The sequence below is a fragment of the Malus domestica genome, chromosome 13 (assembly GCF_042453785.1).
Source record: "Malus domestica chromosome 13, GDT2T_hap1".
Taxonomy (NCBI): domain Eukaryota; kingdom Viridiplantae; phylum Streptophyta; class Magnoliopsida; order Rosales; family Rosaceae; genus Malus; species Malus domestica.
In genome coordinates, this window is record NC_091673.1 from 14,488,041 (window position 1) to 14,504,244 (window position 16,204).

Consider the following 16,204-nt stretch of genomic DNA (forward strand, 5'->3'; position numbering starts at 1 on the left):
GGCTCTCGAGATTCGGAGGACGGTGCCTCTTCGATTTTGGAGCAAGCAATCTTATTGGGAGTGTTTTCTCGAATGTGAGTAAAGGTTGGGCATGTTTGCTAGTCTACCTTGCCACGAAGCACAGAGGTTGACACACAGGGACTTTCCAATTATCCAGCAGTGGTACTGTTCCTTTACCCTTGTGGGTAATAATATGGTAGCTAGACCTTCAAAATTTATGGGTCTAAACTTTGTTAGTGCTGTTTCTTTGCTATTCTTTTACCCTTCTTGGTCAGAGCGATGTAGTGGGAGCTGCAAGCTTCACGTGCTCAACTTTGGCAGAGAACTTTGGCAAAGTTATCTGTGGTACCCATGAGCTATTGTTGCGTGTGGGAAGTGGGTGATTGAACAGTAAGATTCATGTGTTTTCTACTTCCCCAGAAGTCTTCGACAGAATGCCCATAATTTCCGCAAAGCTGAGTGTGCGTGTGACAGGTGTTGACAAGGCTGGAAAAGTAGGTGCCTCTTCGATTTCTGAGATCGGCCCTCGTGGTCTCTGGGGAGCCCAGCTTTTGAGAAAGCGAGCGCCTCTTCGATTTCTGAGATCGACCTTCGTGGTCTTTGAGCAGCCCAACTTTTGAGAAAGCAAACGCCTCTTCGATTTCTGAGATCAACCCTCGTGATCTCTAAGCAGCCCAGCTTTTGAGAAAGCAAACGCCTCTTCGATTTCTGAGCAGGCGCCACTTCGATTTCTGAAGCTCCGTCGAGTGCAGATTTTTATAGGGGCTGGCATTAAGTTCCAAAGCACACTTGAATCTCCACCAGTAGAAGCTTCATTCTTGCACTTCTAAGATCTTGATTTGTCCGACCTCTTCTCTCTTCAACACCTTTGAAAATGTCTGGCCCCTCCGACCGTCGTTTTGACTTGAACCTTGTTGAAGAGGCAGCCCCGCCTTCTCCAGACAACATATGGCGCCCATCCTTCGTCTCCCCGACTGGTCCTCTTACCGTTGGGGATTCCGTGATGAAGAATGATATGACCGCTGCGGTGGTAGCCAGGAACCTTCTCACTCCCAAAGATAACAGACTAATTTCCAAACGGTCTGATGAGTTAGCTGTTAAGGATTCGCTGGCTCTCAGTGTTCAGTGTGCAGGTTCTGTGTCTAATATGGCCCAACGCCTATTTGCTCGAACCCGCCAAGTTGAATCATTGGCGGCTGAAGTGATGAGTCTCAAACAGGAGATTAGAGGGCTCAAGCATGAGAATAAACAGTTGCACCGGCTCGCACATGACTATGCTACAAACATGAAGAGGAAGCTTGACCAGATGAAGGAAACTGATGGTCAGGTTTTACTTGATCATCAGAGATTTGTGGGTTTGTTCCAAAGGCATTTATTGCCTTCGTCTTCTGGGGCTGTACCGCGTAATGAAGCTCCGAATGATCAACCTCTGATGCCTCATCCTTCTAGGGTTCTGTCCAGTACTGAGGCTCCAAATGATCCCCCTCCGGTGCCTTCTCTTTCTGGGGCTCTACCGACTGCTGAGACTTCTCCTAAGCAACCTTTGTGAAGGCTCCCTCTTGTGTGTTTATTTTGACTCATGTATATGTACATATTTGTAGCTTATCGGGAATATCAATAAATAAGCTTTCCTTCATTTCAACGTATTGTGTTAAATACACCAAAGCCTTCTTCGCTAAGTTCTTTGAATTTTCTTTTGTTGAAGCTTGTATGTTGAAGCTTTCTGAGTGGAGCATGTAGGTTGGGGTAGTGTTCCCTTAATTTCCCGAGTGAGGAAAACTTCTCGGTTGGAGACTTGGAAAATCCAAGTCACTGAGTGGGATCGGCTATATGAATCTTAGAACGCCATTGTGCTCGATCCTGAGTCATGTCCTTCGTTAGATCCAAGTACTCTAAGTCTTTTCTTAGAGTCTCTTCCAAAGTTTTCCTAGGTCTTCCTCTGCCCCTTCGGCCCTGAACCTCTGTCCCATAGTCGCATCTTCTAATCGGAGCGTCAGTAGGCCTTCTTTGCACATGTCCAAACCACCGTAACCGATTTTCTCTCATCTTTCCTTCAATTTCGGCTACTCCTACTTTACCCCGGATATCCTCATTCCTAATCTTATCCTTTCTCGTGTGCCCACACATCCAACGAAGCATCCTCATCTCCGCTACACCCATTTTGTGTACGTGTTGATGTTTCACCGCCCAACATTCTGTGCCATACAGCATCGCCGGCCTTATTGCCGTCCTATAAAATTTTCCCTTGAGCTTCAGTGGCATACGGCGGTCACACAACACGCCGGATGCACTCTTCCACTTCATCCATCTAGCTTGTATTCTGTGGTTGAGATCTCCATCTAATTCTCCGTTCTTTTGCAAGATAGATCCTAGGTAACGAAAACGGTCGCTCTTTGGTATTTCTTGATCTCCGATCCTCACCCCTAACTCGTTTTGGCCTCCATTTGCACTGAACTTGCACTCCATATATTCTGTCTTTGATCGGCTTAGGCGAAGACCTTTAGATTCCAACACTTCTCTCCAAAGGTTAAGCTTTGCATTTACCCCTTCCTGAGTTTCATCTATCAACACTATATCGTCTGCAAAAAGCATACACCAAGGAATATCATCTTGAATATGTCCTGTTAACTCATCCATTACCAACGCAAAAAGGTAAGGACTTAAGGATGAGCCTTGATGTAATCCTACAGTTATGGGAAAGCTTTCGGTTTGTCCTTCATGAGTTCTTACGGCAGTCTTTGCTCCTTCATACATATCCTTTATAGCTTGGATATATGCTACTCGTACTCCTTTCTTCTCTAAAATCCTCCAAAGAATGTCTCTTGGGACCCTATCATACGCTTTTTCCAAATCTATAAAGACCATGTGTAAATCCTTTTTCCCATCTCTATATCTTTCCATCAATCTTCGTAAGAGATAGATTGCCTCCATGGTTGAGCGCCCTGGCATGAACCCGAATTGGTTGTCGGAAACCCGTGTCTCTTGCCTCAATCTATGCTCAATGACTCTCTCCCAGAGCTTCATTGTATGACTCATTAGCTTAATACCCCTATAGTTCATGCAATTTTGTACGTCGCCCTTATTCTTGTAGATAGGCACCAAAGTGCTCGTTCGCCACTCATTTGGCATCTTCTTCGTTTTCAAAATCCTATTGAAAAGGTCAGTGAGCCATGTTATACCTGTCTCTCCCAAAAGTTTCCACACTTCGATTGGTATATTGTCTGGGCCTATTGCTTTTTTATGCTTCATCTTCTTCAAAGCTACAACCACTTCTTCCTTCCGGATTCGACGATAAAAAGAGTAGTTTCTACACTCTTCTGAGTTACTCAACTCCCCTAAAGAAGCACTCATTTCATGTCCTTCATTGAAAAGATTATGAAAATAACCTCTCCATCTGTCTTTAATCGCGTTCTCTGTAGCAAGAACCTTTCCATCCTCATCCTTGATGCACCTCACTTGGTTTAGGTCCCTTGTCTTCTTTTCCCTTGCTCTAGATAGTTTATAGATATCCAACTCTCCTTCTTTGGTATCTAGTCGTTTATACATATCGTCGTAAGCCGCTAACTTAGCTTCTCTGACAGCTTTCTTCGCCTCTTGCTTCGCTTTTCTATACCTTTCACCATTTTCATCGGTCATCTCCTTGTATAAGGCTTTACAACATTCCTTCTTAGCCTTCACCTTTGTTTGTACCTCCTCATTCCACCACCAAGATTCCTTTTGGTGTGGGGCAAAGCCCTTGGACTCTCCTAATACCTCTTTTGCTACTTTTCGGATACAACTAGCCATGGAATCCCACATTTGGCTAGCTTCCCCCTCTCTATCCCACACACATTGGGTGATTACCTTCTCTTTGAAAATGACTTGTTTTTCTTCTTTTAGATTCCACCATCTAGTCCTTGGGCACTTCCAAGTCTTGTTCTTTTGTCTTACTCTTTTGATATGTACATCCATCACCAACAAGCGATGTTGATTAGCCACGCTCTCTCCTGGTATAACTTTGCAATCCTTACAAGTTATACGATCCCCTTTCCTCAACAACAACAACAACAACAACAACAAAGCCTTTTCCCACTAAGTGGGGTCGGCTATATGAATCCTAGAACGCCATTGCGCTCGGTTTTGTGTCATGTCCTCCGTTAGATCCAAGTACTCAAGTCTTTTCTTAGGGTCTCTTCCAAAGTTTTCCTAGGTCTTCCTCTACCCCTTCGGCCCTGAACCTCTGTCCCGTAGTCACATTTTCGAACCGGAGCGTCAGTAGGCCTTCTTTGCACATGTCCAAACCACCGGAACCGATTTTCTCTCATATTTCCTTCAATTTTGGCTACTCCTACTTTACCTCGGATAACCTCATTCCCAATCTTATCCTTTCTCGTGTGCCCATACATCCCACGAAGCATCCTCATCTCCGCTACACCCATTTTGTGTACGTTGATGCTTCACTGCCCAACATTCTGTGCCATACAACATCGCTGGCCTTATTGCCGTCCTATAAAATTTTCCCTTGAACTTCAGTGGCCTACGACGGTCACACAACACGCCGGATGCACTCTTACACTTCATCCATCCAGCTTGTATTCTATGGTTGAGATCTCCATCTAATTCTCCGTTCTCTTGCAAGATAGATCCTAGGTAGCGAAAACGGTCACTTTTTGTGATCTTCGCTAGATTGCTCCGGTCATTAGTGTGGATAAGTATATAAATGGATAGAGATAGGAAAGCAAACACAAGATGTACGTGGTTCACCCAGATTGGCTACGTCCACGGAATAGAGGAGTTCTCATTAATTGTGAAGGGTTTACACAAAAGCAAACACAAGATGTACGTGGTTCACCCAGATTGGCTACGTCCACGGAATAGAGGAGTTCTCATTAATTGTGAAGGGTTTACACAAGTACATAGGTTCAAGCTCTCCTTTAATGAGTACAAGTGAATGATTTAGTACAAATGACATTAGGAAATATTGTGGGAGAATGATCTCGTAGCCACGAAACTTCTAAGTACCGGATTGTGGTATCGTCTTGACTTGCCTTATCTGTCTCATAGGTAGATGTGGCATCTTCTCTGGAAGTACTCTTCCTCCATCCAGGGGTGGTATCTGTAACTGGTGGAGATGCACAAGGTAATGTATCAATTTCACTTGAAGCTTACTTGTAGTTTCATGCTTGGTCAAGCGCGATACAAACCATGTAGTAGGAGTCCCCCAAGTCGCCGAGCTAGGGGATCTGCTGAAAGAGGTGACAGACAAGGTAAGCAATCAGAGCTCCGGCTGATTGTTCACATTCTCCCTATCTTGCAGGCAGCATGAAGGATAAAGAGAAGAAAAATGAGAAAAGATGATATGGGATACTTTTGCTTTTGAAGAAGTAACTTTCCACAGGCTTATTCTTGAACTGGGCTGGAGGGTTTTCTGGTTTCCTCCAGAGTATAAGGCCGACTGAAGAATTTGAGGGTCAAAACAAGTCCATCAAATCTAGAGTACGTTCGACCCTGCTGATATGGGATACTTTTGCTTTTGACAGAGTAGTGGATGAATCGACACGTGTGCTGTTACACTTGTCTCCACATGCTTCATTGTATCCTTCTCACTTGCCCTATTTGTTCCTCAGGCAGATGCGGTATCTTCCCTGCAAGCATAAGATTTTGAAGATGAGTACTCGAGAGCAATGCCAGGTAAGTAATCAGGTAAGGGGTTCCAGGCAGTCAGTTCCTGGCTGGAAGCTTGATTCCAAGTGCTGACTGATTGCTCTCTTTCTCCTTGTCTTGCAGGTAAGAACAAGGCCAAAGGAAAAGACAGGGAAAAAGCACGATATGGGATACTCTTGCTTTTAACCCTGATGATATGAGATATTCTTGCTCTAGTATAGCTTGTTTACAGAGGTATTATCGGGGGGAAAGAAAGCTGAATATTTCGAAAGGCTTCGTTGGGAGTGCCCTCTCAGATAAGAGAAAGGGTTGAGCATTTTTGCAGGTCTGCCTGTCCGTTAGGGATGGAGGTCGACATATATAGGAGTCTCCCTAACATCAAGTAATAATGCTATTCTTTTACCCTGCTTGGTTATAGCACGGTAGTGGGAGCTGCCAGCTTCACATGTTTTAACCCTGTCAGAGCACTTTGAAAAAGTGGTCTGTGGTATCTGGAAAGCTGATGTTGCGTGTGAAGATTACAGACAAGCTTTATCCAAGGAGATCCAGCTCTTGAAGTTGGGAAAGTGGTGCCTCTTCGATTTTCGAACAAGCAATCCTGTCGGGGATCTGGCTCTCGAGATTCGGAGAACGATGCCTCTTCGATTTTTGAGAAAGCAATCCTGCTGGGGGTCTGGCTCTCGAGATTCGGAGAGCGGTGTCTCTTCGATTTTTGAGAAAGTAATCATGTTGGGAGTCTGGCTCTCGAGATTCGGAGGGCGGTGCCTCTTCGATTTTGGAGCAAGCAATCTTGTTGGGAGTGTTTTCTCGAATGTGAGTAAAGGTTGGACGTGTTTGCTAGTCTACCTTGCCACGAAGCACAGAGGTTGACACACAGGGACTTTCCAATTATCCAGCAGTGGTATTGTTCCTTTACCCTCTCTTCGATTTTTGAGAAAGTAATCATGTTGGGAGTCTGGCTCTCGAGATTCGGAAGGCGGTGCCTCTTCGATTTTGGAGCAAGCAATCTTGTTGGGAGTGTTTTCTCGAATGTGAGTAAAGGTTGGGCATGTTTGCTAGTCTACCTTGCCACGAAACACAAAGGTTGACACACAGGGACTTTCCAATTATCCAGCAGTGGTACTGTTCCTTTACCCTCTCTTCGATTTTTGAGAAAGTAATCATGTTGGGAGTCTGGCTCTCGAGATTCGGAGGGCGGTGCCTCTGGCTCTCGAGATTCGAAGGGCGGTGTCTCTTCGATTTTGGAGCAAGCAATCTTGTTGGGAGTGTTTTCTCGAATGTGAGTACAGGTTGGGCATGTTTGCTAGTCTACCTTGCCACGAAGCACAGAGGTTGACACACCGGGACTTTCCAATTATCCAGCAGTGGTACTGTTCCTTTACCCTTGTGGGTAATAATATGGTAGCTAGACCTTCAAAATTTATGTGTTTAAACTTTGTTAGTGTTGTTTCTTTGCAATTCTTTTACCCTTCTTGGTCAGAGCGATGTAGTGGGAGCTGCAAGCTTCACGTGTCTCAACTTTGTCAGAGAACTTTGGCAAAGTTATCTGTGGTACCCATGAGCTACTGTTGCGTGTGGGAAGTGGGTGATTGAACAGTACGATTCATGTGCTTTCTACTTCGTCAGAAATTTTCGACAGAATGCCCATAGTTTCCGCAAAGCTGAGTGTGCGTGTGACAGGTGCTGACAAGGCTGGAAAAGTAGGTGCCTCTTCGATTTCTGAGATCGGCCCTCGTGGTCTCTGAGCATCCCAGCTTTTGAGAAAGCAAGCCTCTTCGATTTCTGAGATCGGCCTTCGTGGTCTTTGAGCAGCCCAGCTTTTGAGAAAGCAAACGCCTCTTCGATTTCTGAGATCGACCCTCGTGGTCTCTAAGCAGCCCAGCTTTTGAGAAAGCAAACGCCTCTTCGATTTCTGAGCAGGCGCCTCTTCGATTTCTGAAGCTTCGTCGAGTGCAGATTTTTATAGGGGCTGACATTAAGTTCCAAAGCACACTTGAATATCCACCAGTAGAAGCTCCATTCTTGCACTTCTAAGATCTTGATTTGTCCGACCTCTTCTCTCTTCAACACCTTTGAAAATGTCTGGCCCCTCCGACCGTCGTTTTGACTTGAACCTTGTTGAAGAGGCAGCCCCGCCTTCTCCAGACAACATATGGCGCCCATCCTTCATCTCCCCTACTGGTCCTCTTACCGTTAGGGATTCCGTGATGAAGAATGATATGACTGCTGCGGAAGTGGCCAGGAACCTTCTCACTCCCAAAGATAACAGACTACTTTCCAAACGGTCTGATGAGTTGGCTGTTAAGGATTCTCTGGCTCTCAGTGTTCAGTGTGCAGGTTCTGTGTCTAATATGGCCCAACGCCTATTTGCTCGAACCCGCCAAGTTGAATCATTGGTGGCTGAAGTGATGAGTCTCAAACAGGAGATTAGAGGGCTCAAGCATGAGAATAAACAGTTGCACCGGCTCGCACATGACTATGCTACAAACATGAAGAGGAAGCTTGACCAGATGAAGGAATCTGATGGTCAGGTTTTACTTGATCATCAGAGATTTGTGGGTTTGTTCCAAAGGCATTTATTGCCTTCGTCTTCTGGGGCTGTACCGCGTAATGAAGCTCCAAATGATCAACCTCTGATGCCTCCTCCTTCTAGGGTTTTGTCCAGTACTGAGACTCCGAATGATCCTCCTCCGGTGCCTTCTCTTTCTGGGGCTCTACCGCCTGCTGAGACTTCTCCTAAGCAACATTTGTGATGGCTCCCTCTTGTTTGTTTATTTTGACTCAAGTATATGTACATATTTGTAACATATCGGGGATATCAATAAATAAGCTTTCCTTCATTTCAACGTATATTGTTAAATACACCAAAGCCTTCTTCGCTAAGTTCTTTGAATTTTCTTTTGTTGAAGCTTGTATGTTGAAGCTTTGTGAGTGGAGCATATAGGTTGAGGTAGTGTTCCCTTAATTTCTCGAGTGAGGAAAACTTCTTGGTTGGAGACTTGGAAAATCCAAGTCACTGAGTGGGATCGGCTATATGAATCTTAGAGCGCCATTGTGTTCTGTCCTGTGTCATGTCCTCCGTTAGATCCAAGTACTCTAAGTCTTTTCTTAGGGTCTCTTCCAAAGTTTTCCTAGGTCTTCCTCTGCCCCTTCGGCCCTGAACCTCTGTCCCATAGTCGCATCTTCTAATCGGAGCGTCAGTAGGCCTTCTTTGCACATGTCCAAACCACCGTAACCGATTTTCTCTCATCTTTCCTTCAATTTCGGCTACTCCTACTTTACCCCGGATATCCTCATTCCTAATCTTATCCTTTCTCGTGTGCCCACACATCCAACGAAGCATCCTCATCTCCGCTACACCCATTTTGTGTACGTGTTGATGCTTCACCGCCCAACATTCTGTGCCATACAGCATCGCCGGCCTTATTGCCGTCCTATAAAATTTTCCCTTGAGCTTCAGTGGCATACGGCGGTCACACAACACGCCGGATGCACTCTTCCACTTCATCCATCCAGCTTGTATTCTATGGTTGAGATCTCCATCTAATTCTCCGTTCTTTTGCAAGATAGATCCTAGGTAACGAAAACGGTCGCTCTTTGGTATTTCTTGATCTCCGATCCTCACCCCTAACTCGTTTTGGCCTCCATTTGCACTGAACTTGCACTCCATATATTCTGTCTTTGATCGGCTTAGGCGAAGACCTTTAGATTCCAACACTTCTCTCCAAAGGTTAAGCTTTGCATTTACCCCTTCCTGAGTTTCATCTATCAACACTATATCGTCTGCGAAAAGCATACACCAAGGAATATCACCTTGAATATGTCCTGTTAACTCATCCATTACCAAATCAGCTGGATGAAGATCCTTGCTCATTTTTTCCGTTAAGAACTCATCTACATTTACCATATTATTATTGTTACCATCTGTCTCAATATCGCTATCTTCATCAGCTATGGTTCCAAAGGCTGAACTAGAGATAGGTGATTTTTGAGGTTTCCATGGTGCAAACTGGACTTTCCCAGGGAAAATTGCCTCAATACTTTTGGTGAGGGCCCTCCCACCCGTGACAATCTTCCATACCACAGAATGGTCTGTAGTGGATACCAATCCAACCGATGGAGTGCCATCAAAAGATACTACCCTTCTTGTCGGAAAAGGCATAGTCACAGTACAAAACTCCATAGCGAGAGGCGACTTGTATCCATCCATTAGTTGCAATTTGAATAAGAAATCACCTTTGTCTTCAGAGACCACAGACAACTGATAAAATCCTTCTATGGGTGGTCCAAGACCACAGACTGCTTGGTAACGCATTAGAACAAAATTACCTAACGGGGGTGAAAACATCACAGCTTGCTTATCAACACCTTGTTCTGGAACTTGAGCACAAGGATGAAATGATAAAACTTCAATGTGATCTGCGTTCAACCCTATTAAGGGGAAGGACACATCAGGCAATCCTTCTAAATCTGCTCGGCAATTTATTTGGCCAGAAATTGATAAACTATCTGGAATCTCGTCTTGGTCATACAAAGCAGCATGGACAGTCTCATGAACTGAGTATTCTCGGCCTTCCTTTGTATAGGCAAGGCTTCCAAGCTGGTTGCTTCAGGTCCGCAAGAGGAAGATCTGACGAAGAAAAGCCATTAACCCAAATGGAAAGAATATTGGGGAAGCTCAAATCCAATGGTGTTCCTATATGTACCAGTACAATCAGCAAGCATATGAGACACTAAACCAGCACCAGGCCAAGGCAAAGGTGAACCACTAAATTGTCAATAGTGATAATGATAGTAAAGAAATCCCGAGATGAGAAATACCATAGTAAAAAGTACCAACCAAATGGCATTGAACTAGTTATGAAAGTTCGGAGAGCATCTTTATCTAAAGGCCTAGAACCGGTCTTGTGAGCATCCGATGTAACAGTTCCTGTTGCTGCAATGCCGGAAGGGGATGAGGATGCAACTGGTGCAGCTACAGGTTTCGCCCTTGAGGAGATGCTTGATATTCCTATGCTGGCGGTTTGTGAGTTTAACAATCCTCGGACAGATGGGGATGCACTTACGAACACTTCAGGTTCCACCACATCACCAGTTATTAAGTCACCAATAGCATGTGCCATGCCACCATAAAAGCAATAGGGGAAAACGAAAAAGAAAAAGAACTGCTTAATGTCTTTAAAGAAAGTCGCACATGCCATTTACACGGTAGATTCAGTTTATACTTTATAGAGTTTATACAAACATGCAATGCCAGCCCCCCCCCCCCCTGAAATGTAATGGAGAAAAGAGAAATGTGGTGAAAAAATAGGAAAAGAAAATAACTTGGAATCAGCTGCATCCCCATCGATAGAAGGCAAATACGGAATGTGCAAGGTTTCATGTTATTTTCCCCCGTAGCTTTAGCTCAAAAGACATTCGCTAGAGGAGGCACACATTTAATATTTTAGGTTCGAGTCTCGTTGTAAGAAAATGTGTGACAAAGAAAAGACCAGAGAAAATTGGCCAGATGGTTACACCATCAGAACATTTACTTCTTTTATTTCTTTCTCCAACACTCCGAATACTTCTATTATTACAAAAACATTACAAACATTTATTGCTAATATTACAGATACGGCCACAAAAATAAACAAGAAACAAAAAATAACTTAAAAAAGGAAACAAACGATCTTGGGCATGCGTACATAACTGGCTTTTACATGGAACGGGATACCACGGTGGCGTTGAATGCGTTTCATGTAAGTCCGCCTAAGGGAGGTTGTGCCTCCAGATTTTGTCTTCCATATAGTGCTGTTCTGAATTAAGCAAGCTGTGGGTATGCACATAAATGTAAGCGGACTGGAGACATTACAGTCTACAGGTCCACGCAAAGATAGGAAATGACAGAGGCTGCCCTCCGTTTGGTCCTCGGGCTGACCTTACACTTCTCAACCAGGACCTTCTTTATGTTTGGGCAACTCGAAACCACAGTGGCTACTCCGGCAGAAGTTATGCCCGGGCAATAAACCATGTGGCAGGATGTAAGCATTGTGCAACTTTTAACAAGATGGTTTATACCAACATCTGTTAACTGACGGCAATGTGACAGCACAATGTCCTTCAGGTTTGGACAACCTTCTCCTAGTTCAGCCATTGCCATGTCCCCCAAATTCTTTTCAAAACGAAAATCATGTTAGATTGAACAAGGATTGGAAAAACGCATTCATGTTAGGTTGCGTGTGCATCAATATGAACATGAAAAATTTCTACCATTTCTATCAAATGTAACAAGGGTGCATCCGGTGCTTCAGATATAAGCCACCAGATGCATGTGTTCGTTGGTGTGGGTGGGTGGGAGAGGGAGGTGGGGTGGGAGGGGAGAGGAGAAAGGAAGAGAGAACACACCTGCAGAACACTCACGTCTAGGTAACTAAGTTGCGGGCACCCTCTAGCAATGGCTATCAATCCAGCATCACCAATTTGGTGGCATCCACTGACATTCAGATATTGTAGGGAGCTACATTGAGCAACAGCAATAAGGGCCTGGTCCCCCACTCTAGTAGTAAAAGGTAAGATTAGGATATATCTCATGTGATATACAACGTTAAAGACATCTTTAAGTAATCAAGGATGTAGATTCCGACCACAAAACATTGAAAAAAATTTGATTGAATGTTTGAAACAGCACATTCTCAACTGAGCAGATAGAACATAAGCATCTGACTTGCAAATAAGTGGTGTGGTACAAGAAAACTAAAGAGAAAGATACGGAAGATGAGAAGAAACTTTACCTATCACAAAACCGGAGGCTAAGGCCTGTGAGAGACCTACAATATTCTCCAACTGCTACAACTCCCTTGTTTCCAATCTATACCAAAAGGCAACAGATATTATCCAAATAGGTAACAAACAAGGAATTTTTTACAGAAGCCAGATAGCAAATGAATCTGTTCAACATAAAAGAGCACATTTATCGTTAAAGATAACATATCAAAAAAGGTGATACAACTCAAATGTAGGACAAAGCAATGCATTTTCTTGTTCCTGCATATTGTTCCGCTCCTCCAAACTAAAGGAAATATCAAATAATAGCAAACTTTTGCAAAAATAGCTATAATCATATTCTGTAAATGAAGAATAAATATGGTGGTGAATAAATCATTGTTAAGGTTGAGAGAACCTCATAACATCGACGAATATGAAGTTTCTTCAAATTTCTACAGCCTTTAGCTATATTACAAATGGCTTCATCTCCAATGCTTGAGCAATCTACCAGATGAAGAGACTGCAAGAACTGACAGCCTCGTCCAACCTCACTAAGTGCAAAGTTGCCTATCCTTTGGCAATACAATAATGCTAACTCAGTAAGACGCCTGCACATTTCAAATTCTTCAGATTAACCAACCATCAACAGACAAATGAATACATACTTAACATGAATGTAACACCAACTAGGTATTACCATATGAATGCAAGAAATTATATTAACGAACACAATCATAAAATCTTCCAACTGAGCTCAATGTAACCCGTTCCAAGGATACAAATTCTGAATGTACATAGTTTTCCATTGACGGGCAAAACTGACAGCTAAACATCCATGCTAAATGTATCCTATAACCCATTCAAAGAAAAATACTAGTGAAAGCCTGTAGCTTAATGGAATTCTTCCACAGTTTAGCAGCATCAATAAGCTAAACATGAGAACCACTCAAACCATCCATATAATTATTACCAGCAAAATTACCAATTTAAGTTAAACCAAAAGAGGAACATACGGGCAAGATTTTCCAATGGATTCCAGACCCAATGTTCCAATATTGTGACAACCATTCACTTCAAGATGTGTAAGTTCCTTGCAGCCAGTTGCAATTGATTCCAAAGCATTGTCACTCAGAAAGTAGCAGTCACTAACAATAAGGTTTTTTAACTTCTTACATCCTTTCCCAATAGCCCGTAAACCTCTGAAATGTCGCAGACATGAAAACAAAGAGATAGTCATTTAACTGCAGGAGCTGAATTAATAAAATGAAAGAGACAAGCTCAAAACTTTTTATTTTTTCTGTAATCTTATAAAATAATGTGTACAGGCACAATCTGAAGTTGAGTGAGAAACTGTAGTGACTCGCTCCAAAAGGAAGTTTCTTATTGGAAAGAAGCCAATAATAAACTACTAAGGAACAAAGAGAATAATGAGTACTCACTTATCAGTAAATTTCTGGAAGCTGTATAGAGCCAACACCTCCAGCGACGAACAAGAAGTTCCAACAGCAGTCAAAGCCTCATCTGTGACATTAATACATTGAAGCTTCAAAGATTTCAAAGCAGGACATCCTTGGGCCACAGAAACCACCCCTTTGTTGTGTATGCACTCTGCATCCAACGACAAGTTTTCGAGAGACTTGCAGTGCAGCCCCACTGCTTCCATTGCAGTATCAGTTATCTTTGCACACGCAGTGATACCAAGAGACTTTAATGAATTCCCAACACCAAGGGCTAATTCAACCACACATACGTCAGTCAATCCCTCACAAAACCGCAAATTCAAATCTTCGAGCTGCTTGCAACACTGTCCCACGGCAGCTAGGCCCTGATCCCCAACATAGCAACCCTTCATAAACAGAAAATTAAGGTTACCTGATGCTTCAAGTCATGGACTTGCCATGTATATCAAAGAGCAAATATATGATTTTAAAATTATCAGGAACAGTTATTGGCACTCCAAAAAAATCATCGCACTCCACTAAAGTGCAATTTCTCTCCTATGTTTTTACAAGGAGTGCAGGATAACATTTATTTCCAATGCTTCCGGAAAAGATTGCATCTTTAATGAAAGCAAGACTGCAAGACAGCACCTCAAAAGAAACCCCATGTAGGAATGTACCAATAATTTCCACTTAAGTATTCAAACGAAGAATTGTAGACTTCAAGCATTAAAATTTAACTTTAACAAAGCAATAATAGACGAGATTAAAAGCCAATTAAGCAAAAACTCACCTGCAAATCCAATGATTTCAACATTTTACACTTATCAGCAAGCGAAATTAGACCGATACTGGAGACATTGGAGCACCAGATTAAGCTCAACTTTTCGAGCTTGGGGAATCCGTCTCCGATAGCAGTCATACCGGCGTCCGATAAGCTGTTCGAATCAAGCACGCCGGAGCCATTGGCAGAATGCAGCCTCACCGACGAAACCGCCGCAATATCCGTCCCGCGCCTCCTCCCCTTTTTAAAAAAAAAAAACAAAACCAAAATCGTTAAGGCCCTGTTTGTTTCGACGAATTATAATAACCCAATTCGAAACAAAACCAAAATCGTTAAGGCCCTGTTTGTTTCGACGAATTATAATAACCCAATTCGTACCGAATTGGGGATCGATCGAATCGGTTGAGTGATTACAGGGTGAGTAGGGAGCGAAATGTTGAGGCGCTCGTCAATGTGTACGGTGCGGACGTTGCGGAATAGGCGGGCGAGGAGGTCGACGACGAGGTCGGGGCTGCCGGTGGCGCCGATGCGGAGGGTGGTGCGGCTGAGGCGCTCGAGGGCGAGCCAGCGCTTGCAGACAAGGGAGCAGGCATCGCGGCTGGGCTTGGAGTCGAGCCGCCGGAAGACCTCGAAGATCAGTTCGTCGGGGAGACACGTGTTGATCCGATCGTGGCCTCGCATCGCATCGGGATTCGAGATTGTTGAGGTGAGTTGATGAGCTGACGGGGGGGGGGAAGAGAGAGAGGAGGTTTTGGGGATCGAAATGGATGGATGAATCAATGAAAAGCGGTTTTTGGAGGGGATCGGTGCGGTTTTTGGAGGGGATCGGTGGAGTCAGCGGTTAAGATGCGAGCTGCTTTGTCGATAATGCCCCTGATTGTTCGACATAACTGCCGGGATTCCAACACAAGATTTTGTACTTTCTACTTTTGTTTTGGTCCATTTTCGTACTTTCGTTCCTCTTTAGCCTCCACCCGAAACATGTTTTGCTTTCCCTTGTTTGAGTGGCCTGTCAATTTCAGTACATTTTTAGGGTGTTACCTTCGAATCTTGTAAATAATGAATTCGATAGTAAATTAAATTATTTATTGTGTGACTTAATCAAACTCTTTCACTGCTCACTACAGAAATATCAATGTACTCAAAAAAAATAAAAAACGAATTTTTAATTTAGAGAAGAAATAAAAAATAAAAACTTAAATCGTTATATCTCATATCTCTAGTGTAAATTAGTAAACGGATTGGGTTATTATTCGTTAACAAAACGATTGTTTTTTAACATTTACTATTTTTGAAAGTGAACTACTCAAAGGGGTTGTGTACATTCTCAAATAATCTCGAATGTTTATATTTTAAACTTTGAAAGTAATGTTAATAGCCCAATTGAGACTAAATTTTTGTTTTTAACAAAACTGAGAGTGATTTTAAGGGAACCAAAATTACTTCGAATGAGAAGTCTCAATCATCTCTTAATCACTTCTAAACATGTTCTAATAGGCTACTTTCAATGATTTATTTTCTTCTTAATTCTTATAGATTTTTATTATAAAAAAAAAACATTCCATATTACAAACACTAACATATGAAAGAG

The 16,204-nt window shown here is 43.1% G+C and overlaps 1 protein-coding gene and 1 pseudogene across 2 annotated transcripts; both read right to left on the minus strand.

The window, feature by feature from the left end:
• Nucleotides 1-8,695: 8,695 nt before the first annotated feature.
• On the minus strand, nt 8,696-10,895 carry LOC103453175 (AP-5 complex subunit mu-like; annotated as a pseudogene).
• Nucleotides 10,896-11,144: 249 nt separating this feature from the next.
• LOC103453043 (F-box/LRR-repeat protein 4) lies at nt 11,145-15,473 on the minus strand. Of its 2 annotated transcripts, none has more exons than XM_029091312.2 (8): nt 14,992-15,473; nt 14,623-14,853; nt 13,830-14,236; nt 13,404-13,589; nt 12,806-12,998; nt 12,417-12,493; nt 12,031-12,181; nt 11,145-11,797 (listed from the first exon to the last, which is right to left on the minus strand). In XM_029091312.2, exons 1-8 carry the CDS (start codon nt 15,292-15,294, stop codon nt 11,501-11,503), a joined length of 1,845 nt encoding a protein of 614 aa, XP_028947145.2. In that variant the 5' UTR covers nt 15,295-15,473; the 3' UTR covers nt 11,145-11,500. The 2 variants fall into 2 exon arrangements, with proteins under 2 accessions (XP_028947145.2, XP_028947146.2); XM_029091313.2 differs by having other exon boundaries at nt 15,028-15,396.
• Between the last annotated feature and the right edge of the window lie 731 nt (nt 15,474-16,204).